This window comes from Psittacula echo (assembly GCF_963264785.1).
Source record: "Psittacula echo genome assembly, chromosome: 10".
Lineage (NCBI taxonomy): Eukaryota > Metazoa > Chordata > Aves > Psittaciformes > Psittacidae > Psittacula > Psittacula echo.
In genome coordinates, this window is record NC_137741.1 from 18592016 (window position 1) to 18617744 (window position 25729).

A 25729-nucleotide genomic window follows, 5' to 3' on the forward strand; every position below is an offset into this window, starting at 1 on the left:
AAAAAAAACAAAGAGAGTTTGGGTTATTTTTTGGCAAAATTTGGCAGCGTTGGAAATGGGAACAACCTTGGATGAATGAGGGCCCTTCTGATTCTTTGACGTGTTCCTAAAAAGGTTAAAGAGCAACATTAAAAATCCAGTCTTTTTGTCAGCTGAGTTTTCTTTTTGTGTGGGGTTTTTTGTTGGGTTTTATTCTATAAAGACCTACAGTGTCAGGCAGGTGCCTGGAGGGTCCCGGAGCCCCCCGGCCTGCGCTATCTTTGATCTGATCAAAGTGCTGTACGGTTGGACTTGCACACAGATATGTTTCCCATTATGAAGCAGAGAGAGACAGAAAGAAAAGAGAGAGAAAGGACAGAGAGAGAGAGAGAGACATCAGATCTCAAGTTTTCTGTCGCTATGAAGTGTTAACATCAGTTTTAAAAGGCCAACTGTGCGCCCCATGACTGGAGTCCTGGACTGAAACAAACATCTGCTTGCGCATTGGAAACAGAAAAACACGACAACTTGTTTGACTGGAAAAAGGGTTCTCCCAAGTGCAGCTACGGCAGTTCTGAAGATCCACTGAGGTACAGTAGGCTGTTTGAACGCATTGTGATTTCCTTTCTTTCTTTCTTCCCCCAATGCAGGTGTTGCTCCGTGTTGTGAGATTCAGGCTGGGAAGGATCAGCAGGCCGATGACTGGGGCAGCGGTAAGGCCCTCTCGTTCTTGCGTCCCCCGTTCATGTGTGCGTACGGCTGTCGCTCCTCGAAGCTGGCCCGAAGCACCACCACGCCTGGGCCGTTCTCGGCTTTGTGTCCTGAGTGCTTGTCAGTGGGTTGGAGGGTGGAGGAGGGATCTAAAGGAATGCTCTCCATGTTTTCAGTCTCCAGGTCAAGCTCCTCTGTGTCTGGAGGCTTGTTCTCTTCACTGTAGAAGAAGGAGACCTCTTTGAACGCTGGATCCAGCTCGTCTTTAATGCTACCGATGATTTCCAGGAAGGAGGGCCTCATTTTGGGGTTGTACTGCCAGCACATGCGCATCAGTTCAAACCTGCACAGGAAACACACAGCAAAATCATTTACTGAGGTGTTTTACAAGCTCTGGCTGGAGCCCAACCAGCTCTGATGGAATTGTTCAATTCCAGAGGAAGACGAAGTGACAGAACCTTTACAGACCAAGATCCCCCTGTCCCATTCCAGCCTTCTTCCTAATCACCAATTAGAATAGCTCCTATTTCCACCTTCTCCACTCTCACTTGCCCATAGAACCATCTCATGGATACACGACATCCAGAAGCATTTTGTACTTTTATTCTGACTTGGTGTTTTCTCTCTTCTTCCTCCAAAACACCCTGTGCTCACTCACCCAGGCACATACATGGCAGTGCCTGAGTCTCCTTCCCAACCAATCCCTATCAATATTGTCTTGGAAAACATTAAGACAGGAAACGCACTTGAAGTAAAGCACTGCTTCTTCCCCCCCGAAAGGAGAAAACAACATTAAATTAATACTAATCCCTCAAAGACACTCTCTCATCTTTTGTGTTAGAATTACATTGTTTTCATTTAGGGCCAGGGCTGCATTAATATTTCATGGCGTGTGAGATCATCTGTTTAAGCACATCCACGATTAGATCTGTACAATGTCCCATGCTGGCAAAACAAAACCACAGAATGCAGCAGTAACACCTCCATAATGAAAACAGCGTTCTCATGACACAGCAAAATTGGATATTCCTGAGAGATCGCCCTGAGCTTTAAACACAAGAAAGGATTTCACTGCCTGTGAAGGTGGAACGGGGCTGTCTTCTGTTACAGCCCAAGTAATAGGACACATTTAAATAAGAAAAGGAAGACTGACATTAATTCTTTGAGCCAATCCCACGTGTACACAGCACTCAGGAATGTGCTGCATACAAGGAGTCACCACTGCCCAAAACTACTGCTTTCTGTGCTGGAGTGAGAATGGACCTAAGAAAACATCAAGGAAAAATCTCTTGGTTAAGGTAACAGAGCGGAGATTCAATCACGGCTCTGACTTCCCTAAGACCCCAGTGCCAGTAAGACCCCCTCAACCTGCCTGGCCACGTCCCACCTCTGCCAGCATTCCCATTAGCCAGACCACTGAAACATCCAGCTTTGGTTCTATGAACCAACAATGCCATTTCCCCCACCTCCACAGGTTTCCTGAAAGCAAGCGAGCCATTCTGTGTGATGCTTAAACTAGCTCTCACCGCCTTGTGCCCCAGCAGCCGACTGCTGGAGCTCTGCATCAGTGTGGAATGATCTTATTTTTTACTTAAAAAGACAAACCCAATTGAACACGAATTCGCTGCTTTTTCAAGCAGCACCTGGCTCCATCACAGAGAGAGGTCCGAGTGACTCCAGAGCCCCTGCCCCAGAGCAAACCTTCCAACAGGACCCTCACGGGACAACCCTGCACTCTGCAGCCTGTTGCTGCCCACAGCAGGGTCTGGTGACTCTGGGAACCCCAGCCTGAAACAAACCAAAGCAAAGAAATCCCCTCCCCAAGGAATATACTCCTTGAGGAACACCGCTGCATTTCCCATTGGGTGCACTAGACGTGAACCAGTGAAGAGACTGAACGCTGCAGTGTTTGGGATGCAAACACTGCTGAGAGCACTTCAACCCCAACAAAATCAATCTTAACTGAACTGCATTTAAAGTCACAACAGTCCTGCTAGACTCAGCTGGCACCGCTCTGCATGAACCATGAAGGCAGCCACCTGAGCATGGCCTTGTGACACTCGAAAGAAGCTGGCGAAACCAGTCCATGCTGGGAGAACTGCCCCGGTGCTCAGCGCTGTACTGTGACAGGCATGTAGACACATAAACACTGTTAAACTATTGCTTGGTTTTGAGTCTTTAAAAGGTCTTTCATAGCGAAAGTGAAGCCAAGCTATAAAACTGCACTATACCCTCACCCACGGACGGGGAGGAAAGCTTGAGACATAAATACATAAAATCCATTGCTGTTACTTCATTGCTGTTTCCTTTCCAGCTGACTGCTGCGTCCCTGAATAGAAGCGGGAGCTGGAGCCAGGAACACTGGATATTTGCTGGCGCTTCGCCCTGAGGCCTAAGGGCAATGCTAAGGAGATACCACAAGCAGTGGAGTAATGCATGTGACATCAGCACAAACAAGGACATGTGATGTTTCTTTTAAGCCATTCCAGATTCAAAAACCCGACAGAGTTCCCATAAAAGGATTTTTCCCCCCTTTTTTTAACTGTGTGGGTTCCAGGCCTTGGTTACATGATCTTCAACCAAAAAACCCAAACCCTTTCCAGTAGGCACTGGAAGGATTCACAGGCTGTTAATAGCACCTGAGCAGATTGATGCAGTGTGTTGCTGAGCGGTGGCAAGCGAGCTCAAGGAAGCTGGAGGCACTGTCATGATTAGAGGAAGAACCAGTGTGTCTCGTGCAGCTTTTACTCAGAGAACTGAGCAGAAACCGAGTCACACTGACAGAGTAGAAAATGGGAAGTTTCTACAGAAGCCGCGCTCCGTTTGAGCGTGTGTTTGTGCTCTGCATCAGACTTGGTTTGGTGGGGAAAAGCAAAGGGCCTCCCCTCTGCTACTCTGCTGCTGCTACACGCTGACATTACCTCTGCAGAGCAGACCCTGGTTTGTAAGCGAGCGCTCGCCAGGAACAAAGGGAACATCAGCAATGCGTAAATAGTCTTGTGTGGGGGAAGCGATTCTGCTTCAAAACCAGAGTGGAATTCCAGCCTCCACAACTGTTAAAAGCCCCATGGGAACACGCTGCCTGAGAGCTTCAGCTGTAACAAACCTTCTTGCCACGCAGCCATCACCTGGTGAGCACTGTCGTAACAATGGTGGTACATAAAAACAGGACTTATTACACAGGAAGAGGAGAAAAACAGCAAAGCTTCTCCTGGCACTGTCTCATTGAACCATCTGTCTTGTTGCACGGTTCTGTCTGTAAAACCATGCAAACTATGCCAAGAGGGTGTAGCAAAAACAGAACTGAGTCTTGTTTCACCCTGTGTAAGAGTAAAAAAGCCTCCAGAAATACTGTCCCTTTTGTGCTCAGCCCTTTCACAGGGATTTACCACCTCTTGGAACCACGAGACAACCATGCCATAAAATCCACCTCCGAACAAGCACCCAATGTAAGCAAGAACCTCTCCAGTTATTTGTGTCCTCAGTCTCTGATCCAGCTCAAAGCTACTGACTGGCTGCTACCAGGGGCTGGCAAAGCACAGCCACTAACAAGCACGACTGGCATTGCAGTCTTGGGAGACATGGAACGTCCAGGACTGCTCACACCATGCAGTATTCATGGAGGGGGGGACACAATGAGAGGCCCTGATGAGAACTGCTGCGCTGTGGCTGGAGCGTGCAGGGCTGTGCCAACACTCACATCATCTGCAAGGTTAAATATAGTAGATTTGGTGACAGTTGCAGCAAGATTCTTCTCTCTATTCTCATCGACACTTCCCCATAGCAGTCTACCAACTCCACCTGTTCTGGAGGTTTCTGTATGTCAGCGCACTCCCCTCTCTCTGCAGAAAGGTTAATTTCTGGTCTGCCCCTACTTCTAGTTGTTTCCAAGTCAAACTAATTTAAAGGAAACAGTCTCTCTGCATCTGTAGCCTCAGCACATGAGATATGTAGAAATGCAATTCCTGGCTCCCTTTCTCACTTGCTTTCCTGTAGTATCAAGCGCAAGAAGTTGACTTTGCTGCATTAGATGGACTTCGCTTTCTGTACATCAGTGCGAGTTAATATCAAAATATCACAGACCTGTTGGCCTGAAACATACCTTCCTCCAGCACAAACATGCCACGAGACCTGCCTTTGAACAGGATCTTTTATAAAGCTCCACAAAAAAGAGGACCCCTTCCTTTTACAAAGGGTTTCATAAAGCGCTTGAAATACAGGGGGATGCACGGCAAGATCCGTATGCAATCTTAGGGCTCTCTGCAACTCTGCTACAAGCACCTTTGGGACCATTCACCGATTTTCTTGCTAGGTCTGGTGCTGAGGAGCAGATTATCAGACAGCTGGAGGGGGCAGAGGAACCCTGCCAAGGCCCAGGTCTCTGTCCCTGCCAGCCGCCACACAAGTGAGGTTCAGGACTGGCAGCAGTTGTCAGGTTACAGAGTGTTACACAGCATCTTTACAGCATCTTGGGCAACCAGGATGCGAGACAGGGAAAGCAGCAACGACATGCAGAGAAAAAAGCACCATAGTAACGCAGAACAGGTTCTCTGAATGCCAAATGCATGGAACAAAGGCGAAGATTATTCCTGGAGCTCCCTACTATTATTCCTACAACAGCCTATTCGGATTACAGCAGACTCGAGTGTCTGTCCTAAGGCAAAGACAAAACAAGCTGAAAGGGAGCTAGAGCAAGTCACAATAAGCTGCTAAGGTCAATACATCCTTTTCTTTAATTATGTCTTCATTTTGGACAGACTCAGGATGTTTTATAGAAAACTATCACCAAAAAGAAGACACCATTAGACTGGATGTGCCTTACTTGTGAGCTGAGCCCTTGTTCTGATAGATCTGACCCCTTCACATCCCCCTGTTCTTGCCCCATTTCTGCCCGCTCCCCCCCTCCATCACACAGCTCTGACCGTGTTAAACAATGCCCAGTCCATCGGACTGCCAGGAATTCTCCACAGCATCGTGGAAGGGAAGGAATGTGCAACAGAGGAATCACATGGCAGCTACACCTCCCCCTGCATATCCCACTCGCCCCCCTCCAACAACAAAACAACTCTGCCTGTCATCTGAAACCAAAGCCAGCGCTCCAGCCAAAAAAGCTCTTTTCCTAAGAATCCCAAGCAGCTGAGGTCCTTAAGTGATTGTATCCCTTCCGTGGGCCTCCAACGAGTTTCAATAACTGCAAGACGCAGTATTTCCTTCCCAAAAGCCACTTTGGGAAGTGTATCAAAGTAATAAAGTCTGAACAACTGAAACCGCTGTACACAAAAGCCAGCAGAAGTATTTCAACAATGTAAAGCTAAAAACTGAAGCCTGCTGCACCGCACACCCTCCGCTGCTCAAGGCTTGGTATTGATTCTAGGGGCAGGCAAAGGTTTCTCTGTGTACTTCTTTCTGTGCTTACAAGAGAAGAAACTGTTAGCAGGGGAGATTTGTTTATCTCCATGTGATAAGCACTGTGACCGAAAGAGCAAATCCAACGCTGCTTCAGACAAAGGAACGACATATCCCTTTATCTGGATGCTGAACTGAAGTTGGATCCCACAGAGTTCATGCACAACACATTTCAGCTCAGCCTATGCTCTTTTCTCTCTTTATGCTCAACAGAGTTACTTTACGCAGAAGACACAAGGTTTAGGCACAAAGCCTTCTGCTGTAGCAAATGTCACTTAGGAGCTTTTATTAAGTCTAGTGGAAGGTGTCCCTGCCTGTGGCAGGGGGTTGGAACTGGATCAGTTTTAAGGTCCCTTCCAACCCAAACCATTCTAAGGTTCTATGATACTTTAATTCAGGAACACACAGATCGGCTTCTGTTTCCCTATTCGAGGAGATAGCCCAAAGTAAGATCCTGGCCACAAGCAAAGTTGTTTTCTTGTCTAAGTACGATAAAACACTAGACTAACAGACTGCTCAAGCAGCACCTCACATTACTGTCACTCTTCACTACCCCTTTCTGCAGTAGATAGGGCACAAGAGGACACTGAAGGAGTCAGGAAGACTGAACTGTGCACTGAGAACAGTGGTAACTGTGGACACTTACAGCATATCAGGACAGTTGTCTGGTTTTTCCAGCAGGCCTCCTTCCATCACAAAGCGGAGCACTTGTTCATTGGTCATGCCTTGGTAGGGCTGCTCCGCTAACGTCGCGATCTCCCACAGCACGACACCGAAAGACCTGGAGAACAAACCGGAACTTTAGGAAGCCAAGCAATCTTCGTAAGGGCGTTTTTCTTACATGATGCTACTTTGGTTACATGGTTCTGTGCAGGTCAATCAGTAAAAAAGCCACCGCAAACTCACTGCATTGACCAGAAGCCTTCTAACTGAGAGGAGATCTAAGCTGTGAGCTTGCCTGGAGAGCCTGCTCGCATCTCCTCTCCCTTTCCCATGGCTTTGAGTTGAGACTTTAGGCACACTGCGAGGTGGGAAGAGCAGTGGAGAAGCGGGAAGGACAACAGAAAGGACAGATGCAGGTAAGGGGAAAAAAGGTAGTTTAAAACCCCCTGCTCCTATCTCTGTGCTTCCAGGCTGGACACACACCCCATCATTAGAGTTCGTGTGGCTGGGTGCAGGGAACCAAGCTGCTTTTCATCAGAAATACCTGAGCCACTCCAATCCGATTTAAAAGCTGCATTTCCCTGTTACTGCTCCAGCGAACACACGCCAGGCACCTGCGCCTCTCATCTGCCTTACCACACAGAGCAGGCAAACACACCAACCTCTGCTCCCCAGGCACATAAACACTTCTTGGGTAATACTTTCCATTTATCCCTCCGCTTTGGTTCCTGCCACGCTCTAAGTCAAAGGTGTGAAGTGAGGATCAAAGCATTTGACACGCAGCAGCAAGCAACAAACCCAATTGTGGAAAGAGACACGGGAGAAATGTGAATGTTCTCCAGCTTCTTGTACCAAGACCCTAATTTACTGCTCCAGGAGCAAAACATTTCAGCCCCCAGGAGAACCTCAGTTATCCCTTTTGCAACATGCCCGTAACTCTGGTCATGAAACAGAGCTTCCAGCTCCTTCCAACTAACTACAAAGGACAGCAGGAGTGAAACAAGAAGTCTAATAATAGGAATTGATTACTGGTGAAGAAAGCACAGTTATGTAATTGGGGAGTTTGGACGTAAGTATTGACACTTGCTAAAAATATCTCCATTTAAAATTAGCTTATTGAGCAGACATGGCTCAAACTGTCTGCGCTGAAGAGCCATCTACTTTTAGAGCTGCTGTGCACAAGAAAGAACATCTAGATGTTGTCTGGTGTGGCTAAACTGCTGAGTCAAGCTTAGAGGAAAAACAGCACTGCTTCAATAGGGTATTGTTATGAAAACAGGAGTCCAGTATTATTAGCTGGTTATGGTAGAGTGGTTTTATCTTTCATTCTCCACTGTATCTGAAATGGTTTGCATCTGGAGCCAGAAGCCACAAACAGACTTGCAATTGTTTGCCTTTCAGGGGAGGGAGGGACAGAGGGGTCAGCTCAACGCTTTGGTGCCTTTGAAGCTGCTTTGATCACTGCAGGAATAATGAGAACAAGCCTTGCACACCTACTACTCATATTATCATAACAAATAAACTTATGTTGCTCCTTCAAGGCAACTGCCAGCTCAGAAAGAATGCAAGATGCTGAGGACTTATTTATAGACAAACACCCTCACCCTGACCAGGATTGCATGAAAACGTTCTCCTTCCCTAACGACAACAAAAACAGTCTTGTCTAATTACCTCATTCCCCTGTCTGAAAAGCAATAACAGAATGAATTGCTAAAACAAAGCTCCACCCTTCAAAACCTCCAGATGCTCTTTCTGCAGTTTGCCATTTCACCTTACAGCTTATAAATCCTGCGCTCTGACCACTCTCACAGTTCTGTCTTTCTGACATTCTGGCTTCTACAACTGATCTCGAAGAACATGGAACCAGATGTCACAATATCCCATTAAACAGGCAGGAAAAGCAATCTCAACAGTTTTTACTGTTTGACAAAAATAAATGGCCTCCAAACCAGCCAAGTTCCATGGTTTACATGGAGCAACTTCAAAATCTGAACCAATACAAGGAGTTTTTCCTGGCAAAGAAATCTTCAATGTACAGTGCCTGGTCTAAAACTTATTGGTAAGTATGCCAGAATGATCCTTTTAGTCACAAGCAGATCAAGTCAATGGAGAGTGTTTCATGACAGTGCTAAGACAAGCTCTACTGCACGGGAATTCAGACTGAAATCCCTGAATCTGCAGCTGTGGATGTATGTGGCAAACACAAACATAGACATGTTCTAAACAAACAGCATATTCCTCATGTTGAAGCAAGGCTTTTGCACCTCAAGATAGCACACCTATGTGAACCAAACTGCAGAGTAAGTCACTCGTAACAAGTAAGATGACAAAGAGGAACTGCAACATACTCATAAGAGCTGTGGACCTCCTCTCCATAAAGCATTTCTTACCTCTCTATGCTTTCAAGTAGAAATCTGCCAGATTTTACTCCTCCTTTTAAGCTTTCCAATCTTATAATCTTTGCCACTTTCCTTGATGTGACTTCTGGCTAGGATATCTAAAACTGTCCCACTGATAAGCTGCAATATTGTTTGTTCAACCCTGCTTTGGACTAAATGACCGATGGATGTCAAATCCTGCTGATGCTGAAGGGAGAACTCACGTGCTTCCTGCAACAACTGAAGCACTGATGTACTCCTGACGCCTGACCTGGCGTCACATCTGTGGGGCTTTTTGTTTGGATTTTGAGTTACGTTTGATCACTAACGTCACTTCACAGTTCTGGGCTAAAGGAAAGCCCGTATGGAACAAGTGCAGTGCGTCATCCAAGCCGAACACCTCATCTGCTGCAGTCCACTTCTGATACAATGGTTGGGCTCAGAAGCTGTATGGTTTAGAGCAGGCAGGTTTTGCCAGCTCCTCACTCCAGGCTCGTTCTACACCCGGGGATTTCTAGTGATACATTCCAAATTTCTGTCTGCTTTGTGAAGCCATTACAAGTCCCAAAGTTCTTTTACTGCAGGGGACTGCCAAAAGCACGCCTGGGCTGTTCTGTTAGATAAATGGCTGACACAGAGCTTACCCATCAACTAAAAGTGGTTATTTTCATCTACTTCCAAGTCTGAGGGTTACTGGATTTATAAACAAATTACTAGCCATGTGCAAAGAAAAATTTAAGCAGCATTCTGGTGCTTTGCTTTTTTACTTGCTACACGATTCCCCTATGAACCCTTCACTCAGAGCTGGTGCTGTGGACTACAGTCCACCAGCTCCAAAATCCTCAAGCTGTTTAAAGAAAATGCAGTTTACTACTCAAATACCATTCCTACTGACTTCTAGACATTTGGAGGCAATCAGCTGCCAATTCTGGAAGAGATCAGCAGTAAAAACATCTTGTTAGGAAGGCACAGAAACTATAAAAGACAGAGTAGAGGTTTTGCCAGTACACGTTCATCTGCTGCCAAGTCCTCCCTACCTATCTGCAAAAGTCTGCGGGGGGAGCGTGCGAGGGGAATTGTTCCAGGGTATTATTTCTTCTAAGAAGTGTATTTTGAAATACCCTGAATGCCTCTATTAATAACTTCACAAATACAACAACTGGGCAATGTGCTTTTAGAGGATAAACTATTTCTGCATCTTGCGGTATATAAAACAAGCAAACAAAGCTCCAAATGGAGAAGGATATACACAGGGGAGATCTCCCAAGGAAAAAACCTGCTGGTGTACACAACCCATTTGAGGGAAAGGAGAGTTGTTATTTACACAGAAGGTTTTGATAGAAAAGCAGGTCAGTACTAGGAACCTTTCTATATTCTTGGCAACTTTTAATGCTCCTCTTGAAGGAGGACAATTTGGAAAACAACAACTTGCTCCTCCAGGTGAAGGGAATGTTTTTCATTGCACAACTGATTTTACAACCCACAGCAGGAAACATGGCGCCACCTCCAGTGTGGGATAACCATTTATTTCTGCTCTCTGAGAGCAGAATTTAACCTCATGAGTTCCTGACTTTGCAATGGGAATATGAAATACAGAGCAGAATGCTTCGCAGTGGAAAAAGAGAGCTACTTTTGAAAAGACAGGAGAAGCAGCACATTTAAGGCTACTAAAACAAGAGGCTAGAAAGAAGAGGGGCTAAACCAGTTTTTCCAAGCCCCTTTTTTGTTACCAGACATCGGAGTGCGTGGTGAAGACTCCATCTTTCAGTGATTCTGGGGACATCCAGCGGACAGGCAGCAAACCCTTCCCTCCTTTACGGTAATAATCTGTCTCGTAGATATCTCTTGTCATGCCAAAATCTAGGAGGAATAAACGTTTTTGAGAAGGTGCAAGTGCTTTGAGTTTGCAGGATAAAATGATGAACACTTCCTTTATTACAAGTCATTGTAGCCAGCACAGTATCACAGTTCGGTGCAAAGAATCTGCAATCTCTTACCACGACCCTGCCCTTTACCTGCTGCCTTAGGGCTGGTTAGCTTCCCTCCCCACAAAACCAACTGACTCCAGCAGGTGAGCAATCTGAAAGGTTTACATATGAGAAGTTCCAGGATTTATGCTCAAGCTTTGCAGGAAGCCCAGTCTTCTGAAGGTCACAAAATTCACTAATCTGCTCTCTGAATTCAATGATTTTCTTTTCCTCTTGAAGAGTGTAAAGAGCTCCTTTAGCAGTTAATACTATTGTCTTTTAATTGAAGACTCTCACATGTTGAGGGAAATGCTTCTCTATTTAATTCTCTCCAAGGGTAATTTGCAATTCCTCTACAATATTCCATCTCAAATGCTAGAGAGGATTCATTTATGACTAACACAGGCCAATATTAAAGACATACTTTGTGTTGGATGTATGTCCTTAACTGTAAACACGCAAGCATTTGCAAGACTTGGATCTAACACTGCTCATCTCCTGACTGTAAATTGGACTTAGTCCAGCATTTTTTCCCTGTACAATCAGTCTGACACACACAAAACTGCTGGGTTTTGGACCAGCCTATTTAAACCAGTTACTGTGTTTTCAGTAACCAAAAAGTTAATAAATCAGGTGGCATCAAATCTCTTACTCAATATTAAATGCTGGCTGCTCACACAGCAGACTCAGGGCAAAATCCATTTTATCAACAGAGACCTGAAGCTGCCCCTTGTTTGCTGAGAAAAGTGGAGTGAAAAGAGGACAGAATTCCTCCAGTTCTCACTCACAGTCTTTATTACCAGCCCATGGAAGTCACTGTTACCAGGCTTGGATGAGTGACCAACCACGGATCGTTCTCATTCCTTGTGTGCTAGGGACACTGGTACCCTCGGTGATTATGACTAAAAAGCCCATCTGTGCAGCTATTCCATCACTCCCACACACCAGGGTGACTTTATCCTGGCTGAATGGAAAAATCTTTAAAGATGTAATGCAAATAAGAAACAGGCAACGAGCAGAGGGTAGTGTAGCATAAAGCTCCTCCTCTGAGATCTGAACACCTGAGTTGGCGTGTTCCAGCCAAGATGCTCCTAAACCGTTTCTCCATGAAGGGATCTTCAGCACTGGTACATAAATGAGAGCAGTGCAGCGTATTACGTGAAATGCTTTTGGGGTAACCATGTACCATCTTAAAGGGAAGAAATGCACCATTCTCCAGTTCAAAGAACTGTAAAGCATGTTGGAGAGGGGGAAGAGGAGGGAGAAAACTGGAGCGGGAAGGAGTCAGGCTGACTTCCCCCAAACCTGCAGAAAATGCACAAAATCCCCCAAAGATCTTATTTCCTAATTAACTGACTCAAAATGAAATCATTTTCTCTTTCTCCCAAATGACAGGATTACTTACACAAATTATCAAAATAGCTGAGTTAAGCTCAGAGAAAAAGAATTAAGTTTCCTACAGCAGAAGGCTGTTGCTATACATGTTATTTTAATATGCACAACTCAAAAACAGCCAAAAGCTTAAAATCATCCTCTGGAGAAAAGTCTGAAAAAACTCATCTGACACTATTTTGGAGGGATGGTGAAGGGAAAAACAGCAGAGCAGAAGAAAAGCCATTCTGTTGTCTGGAAAGCAGAACTCCAGTTCAGAGTGGAAAGCACCCAGCCGAAATCAAGCCTTACATTCCACTTCTAAATCAGATAGACTTTGAAATGATCCTAGAATTCCCATCCTTGAATCAATAAACAGGAGGTGGAATTATTTCTGCACATTAACAGACAAGTGAATGACACACCAGTGGCAATGACACCATCCACCCAGATGTCTGCAGCATCTGCACCTCCAATCACTGCTTCACTAGCTCTTTTTAAACCCACATACTATACTATTTCCTCACTGGAACAACAGCAAGGACAGGTATTCCAAGAGTTTCAACTCAATGTTGACTGCTCACAGGTCTTAAATCACAAGGAGCCTTCATAAGGAGCATGCTTCAGAAATTTAAACTGGAGCTAAGTTCTAAAAGGTCTTTTGAGCAGCTTTTGAAACAAAAAAATGCCTCTAAAATGCTGATTTTCTTAGGATAATGGGGTTTGTTTGTGTAGAAGTCAAGCAAGCACACCTCCAATCTTCACTGTGAAGTCTTCTGCCACCATGCAGTTTCTCGCAGCAAGGTCTCTGTGAACGAATTTGTTGGCGTTGAGGTATGCCATCCCATCAGCAATCTCTCCTGCCATCTGAATCATCTTCTTCAGAGTGGGAGGGGCCTGGCCAGGATTATTCTGAGCAAGATTAAGATAAAAGTGATGAAACAATCTGCAAGATACTGGTTTTTATCATTAGTGTTTAAACCACATCATCACAGTTCAGCCTGACATGATCCAGGCGAAACAAAACCTCATGATCATGTACACCACAGCGTAGTAGGAAAACTGGCCAGATCAAGCTGGCTTACAAACAGAACTCCCAAATAGCTCTTTTGTAACAGGCCATTCTACTTTAGGGAATACAAGCCAGAAAGACTTTGTGGTAGAAGGATGTTCTCTTACACCTACAGAGCTTAAATGCCCATCCTTACGGACATCCATCCCTATGAGAGCCAAGAAGACAGAACCAAGAAAGCCCAGAAAGACCAAAGTGAATTGGATTCCCAGGAGGAAGAGATGGGTATGAGAGCTGCATGGTTAAATTATCAGTTAAGGCAGTGATTAGGCAAGCCCTCCATTCACACCTTATTGAAGCTCCTCATACAGGTCCTCAGAAGAGTTTGCTCAACTCTTTACACTGCACATCAAGGGAGACTGGGAATTTAGGAACAGACAAGCACTGGCTGATTGGAGAGCACCAGCACACAAGACAGAAAAGCCAAGTGCAGAGCTCATCATTTTGGTGATTTTTATATCATGTCACTGTCCCTTTTAAAGAAGTTTGTTGAATTCAACCAAAACTATTAATACATAACCTGAAACATTATTAATCACAGATGCTAATCAAGCCCTTAGTTCCACAGTCCTACTGGTATTTCCTGAATCCTGCATTCAGTATAATTATTTTCTGTATCAAATCACTTAATCAATCTGTTCTTGCTAGATGCAATGCCCTTCGTTTATACCTTACTCATTCTCTTGTGCACATACTCAGTGGCAAGTGACCTACGTGTCATCTTTATCCTTCAGACCCTCTATCGTATGTGGCAATTTTAGCTGTTAGACTGATAGCCTACATACTACAATAGCATATTAGCTAAAATACTACATTTTTACTTCCCAGCACAAGCAACAGGCAGAACAGACAACATGAAACAATTAACCTAACATGCATGCTAATTTTTAGTTTGATATCTTAATGAGGAATCAGATTGGACAAGAGATTTAATTCAAACCTAGAAAACAGGAAGGACTCAGTAACACAAGAAGGGACCTATTCGATGCAGCACACGGGGCTGTTTGCAACAGCTACCTCCTGAAAAAACGTGTTGCAGATCACAGAGCAGCTCATGTTTTGTTCTTAGAGCTTAAGGAGAAGGGCAAGAAAGGCTAATTGCCTGCTGCTTCCAATGCTAGGCTGCTCCATTCAAGATGATTCTAACTGAAGAAATAAAAATACCCATCAAGCAGCTCCTCACTCACCTCTGTATCTGGCCTCAATGATCTCAGGTAACTTTTGAGGTCCCCACGTGTCATCAGCTCCATGATAACCAGTGTAGGCTGGCCCTGAGAAACAACACCAAGCAGCCGAACCTGGAAAAGACAAAACAAATGCACAGTTACAAATACAGCTAATTGGACTGTAGGAACCATTTACTCATGTCAATCTGTAGCCACAAACATCTGTGAACCTGCAGGAAAGGTCGAAAACAGATCTGGTTCCACTTGCTGACTCCTGTTTCACAGTAACGCTATAAAGCTGCACAGAGTTGAACCTAAAATCCCAATTCAGTGAAGATGGACCCTGAATGCCCTCACACCAACAAGCACCACAGTTGTACAAATCACAGCCTTATCATGACTTACCACATGGTGACAATTGAACTCCTTCATCACCGAGGCCTCATTTAAGAACTCTATCCTCTCACGCATACTTGCAGATTCATTGACAGTCTTGATGGCCACCCTGGTCTCTGGCTCATCCTTCACCACTCCCTTGGCTATTCCCTCATACACCATTCCAAAGGAGCCTTGCCCAAGCTCCCGACACATGGTGATCTTCTCACGGGGTACCTCCCATTCATCTGGAACATACACTAAGGAGAGAAAGAACAGGCCATGATGTTTTACTTGGCCAAGATGCATGATCACTGACTGCTTTATGATACCAACTGCCCAAAGAGTTCTATTGTAAAACACACTAAACAAAGATGAGATTTTGAACAATTCATGCCAATAGTTCATTGTCTTTCTCATACAGAGACAGACAGATAGACAGATAGACAGATAGATGGATGGATGGATGCTTGGCATACAAACAGATGTATAGACGGACTTGAAGTGGATTCACTATAGTAGTAAGGTAATGATAGAAGGAAGGATCCTCAAGGCACCACAGCAGCGTGGGAAGAGGTTTGAATCAGTACTTCAGGCTTGAGCTTTTCTTGGGACCCTTGGTTTTCTAATTCTTCCAGACAGCATCAAACATACTTGATCATCTCTATCAGTTCTGTGTCTGCTGTATTCTCTATTAACAGATTGATTTTATGACTAGAGGGAAAGAGACTCTCTGATCTAGTGGGCTCTTTGCATGAAACTATTCTGATCACTTGTACAAGCACTGCTGCACCAGTAAAGGCAGAACCTGCTGCTGCTGCTACAAGTCTTTGATCTGAGGCAGAAGAGAGATCTCAGAAGGTGCTGCCAGGAGGGAGGACTGCCTCAGGCAAGAAGACATCTGAGTAGTCACTGATGCTGCTCCCTATCAGTCACCAAAGGAGGGGACAGTTGTGTCACATGCTCTGGATAGGTGAAATGACAGGATGCAAAAATAGAGGATTATAGCATGAACACTGACAGACCTTTAACCCTAACGGTGCCACTACAAGACCATGTAACAGTGAAACAGGCTAAGCCCATTAGCCTCCTGGGCTAAAGAGAGTTTTATTGGGATGGGAAATGAGGAGACAGAATTGGTTTTTCTAAGTGTTACTATTTTCCACGTGAAAAGCACACAAAAACAAGCCATGGATTTGTTCCAGTAAGTCAGAATAGGGCTTAAAAGGGCAAACACGAAAAACAATGAATTCATGAATTCTTCCTTTATTCCAGTGAAAACATCACTGAATGAGTAGATGATACTCTGAAAGTGAAGCTAATGCCTCCAAATTTGCCTCCACTGAATAAACTACAGGAAAAATGTCAAACCCTCCCCAATTTCAATAGACAGGTGACATTGACATCTTATTAATGATGGATTCACATCTGTGCTAATAAAGCAAAGAGAGAAAGCTGGCTTACAACACCCCTTTTCCAGATTCCTACTTTTCAAACTTGGACACAAACAGAATACAGCAAAGTAAAAGCATCACAAGTGTAAGGCCATACTTACCATCTGAAGCACTGAAGTACTCAGGGTTCACAGAAGCATACAGCACTCCATTGCCCAGCCTGTCACTGTTCCTGTTGAAATAACTTTGTTTGGTTTTTACTCTTTAAACCTAAGTACATCTCAGACCACCCCTTCTATAGTTTGTCCACCATTTGCTCAACCACAGAGTATTATTTACTGTACGTGGAGAGCTTTTCAGACAAAGGGGACAAACCAAGTTCTTATTCCACCTCACATAATCAATGGGAAAACAGCCCAGAACAGCTTTCCCAGAAGCCTGCAGTCTTCTTTATACCAAATCAGCACCAGAAAAAAATGTGAACATGAGGTACTTTTAGCTGCTGGGTAAACTTCCTTTAAGAAAGGCAGCTGTATGGTGATACACCCAGGAGACCTGTGGCTGAGAACATACTTTAACATCATCTGCTCTACTGTGGGAGAGAAGTGATCTAGCAAAGGACAAGACTGTTTTTAATGGGGAATTCCATTCAACTATTTCATAAACGTTTCTATTTTAAAAATCACACACACTCCCCCCATTTTACTGGGGTGGTTTTCAGAGTAAGACACATTTATTCAGCACTATGAGAGCTCTTGCAGGAGGCAGGTTGTAGATATGAAATTACCAGACTTAGAAAATCAAAGACAAAACATTCTCTGGGCTAGGACAACAGTTTAAAGAAGGATGAGTTAACAGGCATTTAACCTAGGAGAGCCCAAGGGAAAGCCAAGCAGGTGTTGTACTTCACTAGCTACAAAGCCCTTTTTGGAGTGCTTAAGAACTGGTCCTACTGTCTGCAGCGCTACAAATCAATTAGAGCTGGAAATAATAGGGTACTCAATGAGCATCACTTATACAGGTGTAACAGAAAGCCTCCATACCTAGAAAGTGGCAAGGCTGAACACTGGCACTGACATGTAGTAAGCTCTCATCATGTATTCCAATTAAATAATAATTAAACAAATCACAAGTTACAAAGAACAGAACTGAGGAAACCGAATCAATGGAGCAGTTCCCTGGACTGCTCTGTCCAGGATGTGATTTTTTACGTGGATGTGAAGACTTCAAAAAACCTCTAGAATTTGCATGAAATCAACCCGAACAGAAACTAAGTTTTCATTATTGATATTGACCCATATTTCAGTCAAATCTGATCATATAGGTTCAACCTGCCATCACTGCCCCAGTGGACATGTTCCTGATGAGCCCTTCTCTTCCCTCTCAAACATGACACTGTAAAAAAAGCCTCCTGATATCTCAAGCAGCAGCCAGATGCTCCCTGGTAACTCTAAACTACCTCCTTTTACACACCAACAAAACAGATTCTACTTCAGCTTCTCGAGTCCTCTGAATGCCTTTTCCCTTTATCATGTCTGACTTCATGAGCACGGATTTGAAATGAAACATTCCCCTCCTGCACTTTTAACCACAAGTATATACAACTCACCTCTTTTTGTTAAAGACGTACAGCATTATCAGCAGTCCCCCAATGATGAGCAGGAAAGCAATAGGGAGTGCAATTATCAAGTGCAGGAAGTTCCCATAGTTTGCTGCTGCAAACAACAAGAAAACAATTGTATCAGGGTTTCTATAAAACCTCTGTTAACAAAGAAACATTCAAAACCCACTCAGTGTATTTCCACACAGGGAAGAAATCAAAGTACTCATTTTCTTGTCTGATGTGCAAAAATGCACTCAGAAACACTCCCTGACTGCAGATGAGTGGAATAAGGAAACAGGCAGTAAAAAGCATTGATTTTATACAGAACAGCGTCTGTACTGGGGTTTGTTTTCACAACTTATGCTTAAGGACTTATAGTTCTCAGTGAACAATGTGTAATTGTTCACCTGCATATTCAACTTCTTTCCACCTTTTGTTCACCTTGCAATTGCTTATACTTATATTCATAACATACACACCCTGCTCTTCAAGTTCTTAGAAATCCAGCAATTAGAAAACCAAAAAGGAATAAAAGATGGAGTTGCAGTTTTCTGTGGATACATCTGCTCTACAACTAAACACAGAAGTTCCTGAGAGGGTCTCTGTGGACAATATACAATGGTATTCTTCCAACATATAAATTACTCCCAGTGCCAGGAGCAGCATCACCCTTTCACCAGGATGTTCTCTTTATCAAATGTCACTTGCAACAGGTCATATATGAAAAAACATCTTGATATTTAACAAAATGTGAGAGCCAAAAATGTAAACACATGCTTTGTTTCCTGTATCATTCGGCATTTTAAAGCAGCTTTCCCTTATTGCTACAGGTTTTGTACAATACAATACAACTCATGTTGTTATGGCTACCATCCCGTTCTTAGCATAGTTGTGCATCACGGGAAGCCACAGCAGTGCGTTCTACACACCCACCAGCTGGTTGCATCTCTCACACATAGAATACAATGAGTGTTAGAAAACAGACCACACCTCAGATAAACCTCCTGGTTGTCAACACTTGCCAAAAACATGCAACAGGGAAGAGCTCCCAAAGAAGCATCAGCAAATAAGAGGAGTGTTCAGAGTACAGGCAAGAGGCTCATATGCCCAGTTACATACGTAAACAGCAGGAATTATTAGGAAGACCATTTTGACACAGCCAATGAACATTCATCTTACATTTGGGTTGCACGTAGAAAGAGACTGGCTCAGTCCATGACCCATTTCCAGCTAACGAAGTGGCCTGGACTCTGGCAGAATAGTTTCCAGGGTTCAGGTGGGTTAGTTTAGCTCCTCCAAGCTTCTTGTATTCCTGCCTGGAAACACATTCCCGCTTCTCCTAAATAGCAATTTACAGTTCATGTTAGTATCTCCACATTCCTTCATTCTTAAGAAAACAATATAGCTGCAGGATAAGCTGATTTTGATAACTAAAAGCTCCATCTGATCAGGTTTTGTTCAAACACCTTAAGGAGATATGTAGAATTCAGAACTATCAAACAATACGAGGGAATGACATGTTGGCTGGTGCTGGGTGTTTGAAACCACGATTTCTACCTGTGATCTGCAGCACTGCACAGAAGCATGTTCAGAAAGATCCCATTTCGTGTATGAATTATGAGTTACAAGCAGTAACTCTTGAAGAAATGTCAAATCCTCACCTCTCCATGCTGCCCATACTTGATTTCATACATTAGTATCAGCCCATTGGGGTTTGCAGGCTCCAGCCACTTCAGGTAGACGGTATTTTCTTCTTTTGCTTCCCATGCTACCGTTCCTGGAATGTTATCTGCTCCCTCTGTAAAATATTTACAACTGATGTGAGAAGGACACCTATTACTGAAACAGAAACGTATGCAACAGCTGAGGGAAACGAAAGGTTCAAACTATTCTTTAGGTACCAAAGCACTGCAGTAAGTGCTATTCAGAGATCCAGAAAACAAAATGCATTGATCGGGGAGAGATTAGCAGTCTGAACTGCTGGTTGCCAGAAACACAGCACAGTGTACACAGCTCCACCAGGAACAGCCTCTGCCTTAGTCACTGTGCTGTGTGTGCCCAAAAACCTGTTTATCAGCATCTGATTTTTCCTTCCAGACTTTCCATATGAAGCTTGCAGGTAGCTGTTCCCACAGGAACAGAAATAGGAAGACCGTTTCAGTTAAAGAGAAAAAGACCACTTATTCAACAATACAGTTGTTAGGTTTAGAAGAAGAAAACAGAATTGTTTAGCCTTTAATTTTCAGAGCCATGTGCAAAAAAATCTGGGAACACTTATTTCCTTTTCCCTGATCTCACAGATTTCCTTATTTCCTTGAAATAAGCGATACTTTTTGCCTTTTTACTGACACAGCTGGATCTGGATTATGATAGTCTTTCTTCCAGAAACAAAACAAAATTGCTCTCATTCTGCATCAAATATTCCCAGACATCTGCTGGATTCAGAAGCTCTTTGCTGGATGCATATGAGCTTACACTAAAATCATCTCTATTCTTTTGAGAAGAAGTACAATCTGTAAAAGTCCCAAACCCGAGTACAGCGTTCAATGCTTCCCATTTGAAGTACTCTAGATGGGCAAAAAGCAATACAGTGCTCCTCCTCTTTCCAGGCTGGACAAATGCATGGTCATTCTGTCACAGAAGAAACATTTGGCAAACATTCCCACCAGCAAAACTCTTTAACATCTGCAAACAGTTCAGAGTGAACACAGCAAAACTAAACATTAGCAGAGAAATGTTCCCCTGTCTTCAGTCAGCATGCAGGGAACTGAAGAATGAAACCTTTCAACCACTGTGGCTGTGGGTCTCACCTAATCTGGGAAACAGACTCTCTCATAATTATCTCAGTAGTCGATGCACGTGCTTCTAGCTTTGTCCAGATCACAGGACACACAAGAGACCAGTCAGGGATATTGAACTACTGGAGCAAAGTGTTACACAGATCCAGTTTCTTCTCTTGCACAGAATTTCTTTATTATATACCAACGCTTTTCTACCTGGTTTTGGAGAGTTTGTCCCCCCGAGGTTGATCTCTTCCCATAAAATACAACAAAGCTGTGCACTGGTTAGAACATACCTGAAGGCATGGTTCTTGCAAAGACAAAGTTGGAAGCGCTACAACCAAGTGTGTCAGCTTCATGGTTGCAGCTGTGAATATCAATGCGGTAAAGAGTAAAAGGCTGGAGATGGGAGATGACAGTTCTCTCCTTGCCATCCACTTTGGTCTCAAAGAAGGGGTATTCCACTTCGCTCTCCTCTGCATCAGAAACATTGGCGAAGTGATCTGGCCCAGTTGCGTTCCTGTTCCGAGTGGCCAAAGTGGCATTTGCGATTCGGAACACGTCCCTCCGCTTCCGATCGGGTCTGTGGAATAAACAAGTTAAGGAAAGGTCTCTTTAGAGAAAATCCATTTTTTCTCCAGCTCCAGGAAAACTGAGCAAAAAAAACCCCAGTAAAACAGGTAACTGCTATTAAAAAAGCTAAATAAAGGAAACTGCAAAACAAGGTGAAACCTGAACCTGCAGCATATCAGCATAACCTCTTTCTGCTTTGGTCAGACACCAACCAGAACTCTGAAGCTCACACTGCATCTCAAGATAAACAGGCAAACTTCTGACCTCCCACAATAAACTGAGCAGCAAAAATGGCCTCGCTATGACTCAGTAAGTATCCTAGGTCTGTATTCAGTGACAGTAATGTTGATGCTTCAAATAAAAATCAGATGTTAAAGGTTGAAAAGGTAAAGGGAAAAAAGTGTTTGGGAGCTTGCTGAATTAGCAAAGCCAACTCTCAGTAGGCTTAACTTTTGTTTCAGCTGCAATGAAATTACAGATATCTGAATGTACTGCACTGAGAAAAGAAACCTGGAATGTAGCTGAAGACCACAAGTGTTAACCACCATTCATGTGTGCTAATTTGTGTATCTATTTTTGTCACTCAAATAAAAGCTCTGCAAAGGAACAATCCTCCTGTATGAGAAAGCACAGCACTAATGCTGTGTATAGCAAAGAGCAACTTCGCTTTGCCTTACAGGCATCTGTATGAAATTTACGCAGAGTTACAAACCTGACCATCTACGGCACCACCACTAATTTCTGCAGTCGAAGAAGCTGTTGTAGTGAGCAAGCCCGAGTACTGGTACAAGGGTCAACATGACAATACTCTTACAAACATTTGGATGGTATTAGCAAACCCACACATGATTGCCATAGGTTAGACCTGTCACTTGGCCTTGTGTCAGATCCCAGCCTGTTCTGCAGAGAAGCAGTAACTACATGGAGCACGCTGGCTGTTCCAGCTCCTGCTGTCTTAGTTTTTGAAGCTTCCAGGACTGCTCATGCCTGGACAGCAACGAACCAGGGGACCTAAAGAAGAATGCAGGAGAAGTTGCACTACAAAACCAGTTTTGGCTTCAATCCTACCCTACCTGAACCTCTTTGCCGGTGCCCATTTAATACCTGGCCAGTGCAACTGTTATCAAGGACAAAGTGAGGTCTAACACATTTCTGTCAGAGGGCTAGTTACAAACCAGGCACATAAGACCTCCCTCAAACACCCAACAGGAAGAAAGATGACTCAACAGGAGAAGCTAATTCACTGTCAAATATACCGTCTTAGTACACTGAGCCACAGAACAGCATGCTGCAGGGAGAGCCAAAACCAGGCTGACTTGGGTTTGAAATCTTCTGGCAGAGGCTGGATGAAATTTTAAGGGTTTTTTTCTTCTTCTTTTTTAGGAGTTCACTACAACATTTTCCCAAATCCCTTTACTATGTCTCCAGCAGTCACTTTGACACTCTCCTGTGCTAAGTAAACCACAGCACAGAAACAAACCAACACAAGGAAAAGATGTCCTAAGCTATCAAGAAATTCTTTTAAGCAACATACAAGCAAATGTCTTCATTTGTCAGTGGAGTATGGGGGAATTCCATAGGAGATGTAAGCACTTGTGCCTCCTCTACACTGGAACTTACAGAAGTCACTAAACCCATTCACCTTGCTTAAGATGAGTATTCATTTACTGCTTTAACTCAGTAGAACTGCTAAAAGCACATGGGATACTTAGGACAGAACTGATCATCATCTGCACTGATTTTGTGATAAAAGCAGTGAAAATAGAAAGCTCATTTTCAACCAACCACAAAAGTACGTGCCAATGCAACAACCCGAAAGGCATGACTTGGTCTGTCATTGGGTTTCATAAGTTTCAACTCTTTGGTGGTATCTGGGGGGGGATGTACAGTCCTACCCTGCATTTAGGGGAAAAAAGAGAAAGCAACACAAAACTTGTTGGTAAAAGTAGTGTCATATGAGGAAGAGAAAAAGACCTGCAGGATAATCACAAGGCAAACATGATTAAAACATCAAGAGTTTTGACACCATTGCTTTGTGGTCAAGCAGCTTCCTATTTTTAGTGAAAGGCACAGATAAAGACAAAAACACTCATCCAAGGAAATAAGGACAAGTCCAGAGATAAAAACATGAAAATTCATCTATTCTGTTAAATGAAAGGAAGGAAGAGAAATGCAAGAGACAAATTAAAAATAACACTATCAAAAATTAAAACAAGAAATTAAGAAGAGCAGGAGAAAAATGAGGGTCATGTAACATAGAAGCTAACTCCTCTCATACCTTATGGCAATTTTAATGTTACTTCTCAGATACCTTCTCCTACACACAGAGCCCTTCTCATCCTGCTCATTGGGGAACCCAGAAACTTGGAAGAAGAATCACTCATCCTCCTCTGGTTGTGTCTGTTCAAGATTAAGCAGAGTGCTAACGTTTGAAATCTACCTCACGACCGCAGTAACACAAACGGGGTCATCCAGAAGTTGCAGACAAGATTAGATCAACAAGCTTAAAACCCAGCCAGTCAAATGTTCTCGCGCTGTATTACATGCTGGATCTCTTTCACAATATCCCGGAGACAGGTAGAACACTGGAAACAAACACTACTGTTGAGACTTACATTAACACATTAATTAACTCCTCCTTTGGGAAAGGGGGGAAAAAATCGACACCAAGTAAAAAGCTGCTTAGATTTGCCCAATGGAGACGTCTCACTAGCTCATAATCTTTAATTTCCCTGACATGCAGTCTCTTTAAAGTTGCTTGGCTATGCAGCTACATGAGTGTAGTTCTTTATGTGCCCTTGCTGTTACAAAACACACCCTAATGGCAGTAAGTTAAGAAGAAAAAATACAAGGGAAATGGACAAGCTTTCAGGAAATGCTTTGTGAACTGGTCAGTTCATTTGTTACAGAGTTCAAGGTTCTGCAAGTTTCCTTTGGGAGGAGATCATGTATGTGAAATCCTAGAATGGTTTGGGTTGGAAAGGACCTTAAATCTCATCCGGTTCCAACCTCCTGCCTTGGGCAGGGACACCTTCCACTAGAGCAGCTTGCTCCAAGCCCCTGTGTCCAACCTGGCCTTGAACGCTGCCAGGGATGGGTCAGCCACAGCTTCTCTGGGCACCCTGTGCCAGTGCCTCAGCACCCTCACGGGGAATTCTTCCTTATATGACAAAACTTTAGTGAAATAAAAAGCTTCCTTCACAATAAGACTTTGGAGTAGTTCAGACCTGACACCTGCCTTTCGAAACTCTTTATTGTGCTATTTCATAAAGCCCGGAATCAGATCACATTTACAAGACGTGACAGTGCTCAGGAATTACACCCTGGCCAGTCATGGTGGCTGTTACTTCTCTGTAGCTCATCTTTGCTGCTGGTTCTCATCATCAGTAGGGAAACACTGCGCAAATTCAAGCACAAATGTGACTCACACAGCTCGGATACAATACTCAGCACTTCTAAAGAGAGGCAGTATTTAGTTCCTTGTTTTCTGGATGAATCTATAAAGCTCTGCACTTATCACAGTCCCAATACCAAACAAGTCAATCCAACACATCCATGAATACATGTCCAAAAAATGGCAACGGAGACCAATATAAGTCAGTTTTAGCGAGCAACCACGTCACAGTTTGGAGATCTCAAACTCAGGAATTCACCATAAACTTGACCTGCCAACAGAGTCAATGAGATAACATGCATGATTGAAATCTGATTGCTTATAGACTGCAATGCAAGAGATATACACTGTGAGTGAGGACCCAGGATCCAATTATCTGAAGTAGGAACAGCTTACGTGAAGGATAAATTGGAGACTCCAGGATCAAAATCACCAATTAATTCCATAGTATCTATTCTATGTAGCAACATAAAATCGTTACTACTCCACTTAATGTGTGGGTAGTGTTTATCATGGAAGAGTGGGCATATTTAATAATTCTCTGCAGCACGGATCCAGGAAACCAATATGCCCTTTGCAATTAGTGCAGTGAGAAAGGAAGACGAGGTTCAATGCTGCGAGGTGACGATGCCCACAATTGCAAAGGCAAATAAATCTTCAGATTTGGAACACAAGCACTTAAATGGCTATTGAGAGAAAGATCACATCCGAAACCCTTTGTCTGCCACATGTTGCTCATATCTGAAACCCTTTTAGAGAAATAGCTCAAGTGACTCTTGACTCTGAAAAGAAACCATCACTCAAGCCCTTGAACAATATAGGTAAGAACCCTTACTATTAGCTAAAATTGAGAGAGAAAGAGATGAAAATTAGTAAGTAAGGGAAACTGCAAAGAAA

General features: G+C 43.6%; 1 protein-coding gene across 2 annotated transcripts in view; it reads right to left on the reverse strand.

Moving 5' to 3' along the window:
- Window positions 1–666: 666 nt before the first annotated feature.
- Window positions 667–25729, reverse strand: part of IGF1R (insulin like growth factor 1 receptor) — a gene marked incomplete at its 3' end in the record, with an annotated part of 171652 nt that continues 146589 nt past the window's right edge. The window contains exons 11-21 of one of the 2 annotated variants that reach the window (XM_080626493.1): window positions 21162–21448; window positions 19747–19883; window positions 19265–19424; window positions 18092–18194; window positions 16644–16714; window positions 15119–15348; window positions 14735–14845; window positions 13228–13387; window positions 10868–10997; window positions 6743–6877; window positions 667–1033 (exon numbers count right to left, since the gene is read on the reverse strand). In XM_080626493.1, the coding sequence (XP_080482619.1) occupies window positions 667–1033; window positions 6743–6877; window positions 10868–10997; window positions 13228–13387; window positions 14735–14845; window positions 15119–15348; window positions 16644–16714; window positions 18092–18194; window positions 19265–19424; window positions 19747–19883; window positions 21162–21448 (1891 nt within the window). Of the gene's footprint in view, window positions 1034–6742; window positions 6878–10867; window positions 10998–13227; window positions 13388–14734; window positions 14846–15118; window positions 15349–16643; window positions 16715–18091; window positions 18198–19264; window positions 19425–19746; window positions 19884–21161; window positions 21449–25729 lie in introns of both variants that reach the window. The other variant, XM_080626492.1, reaches the window with a different exon arrangement.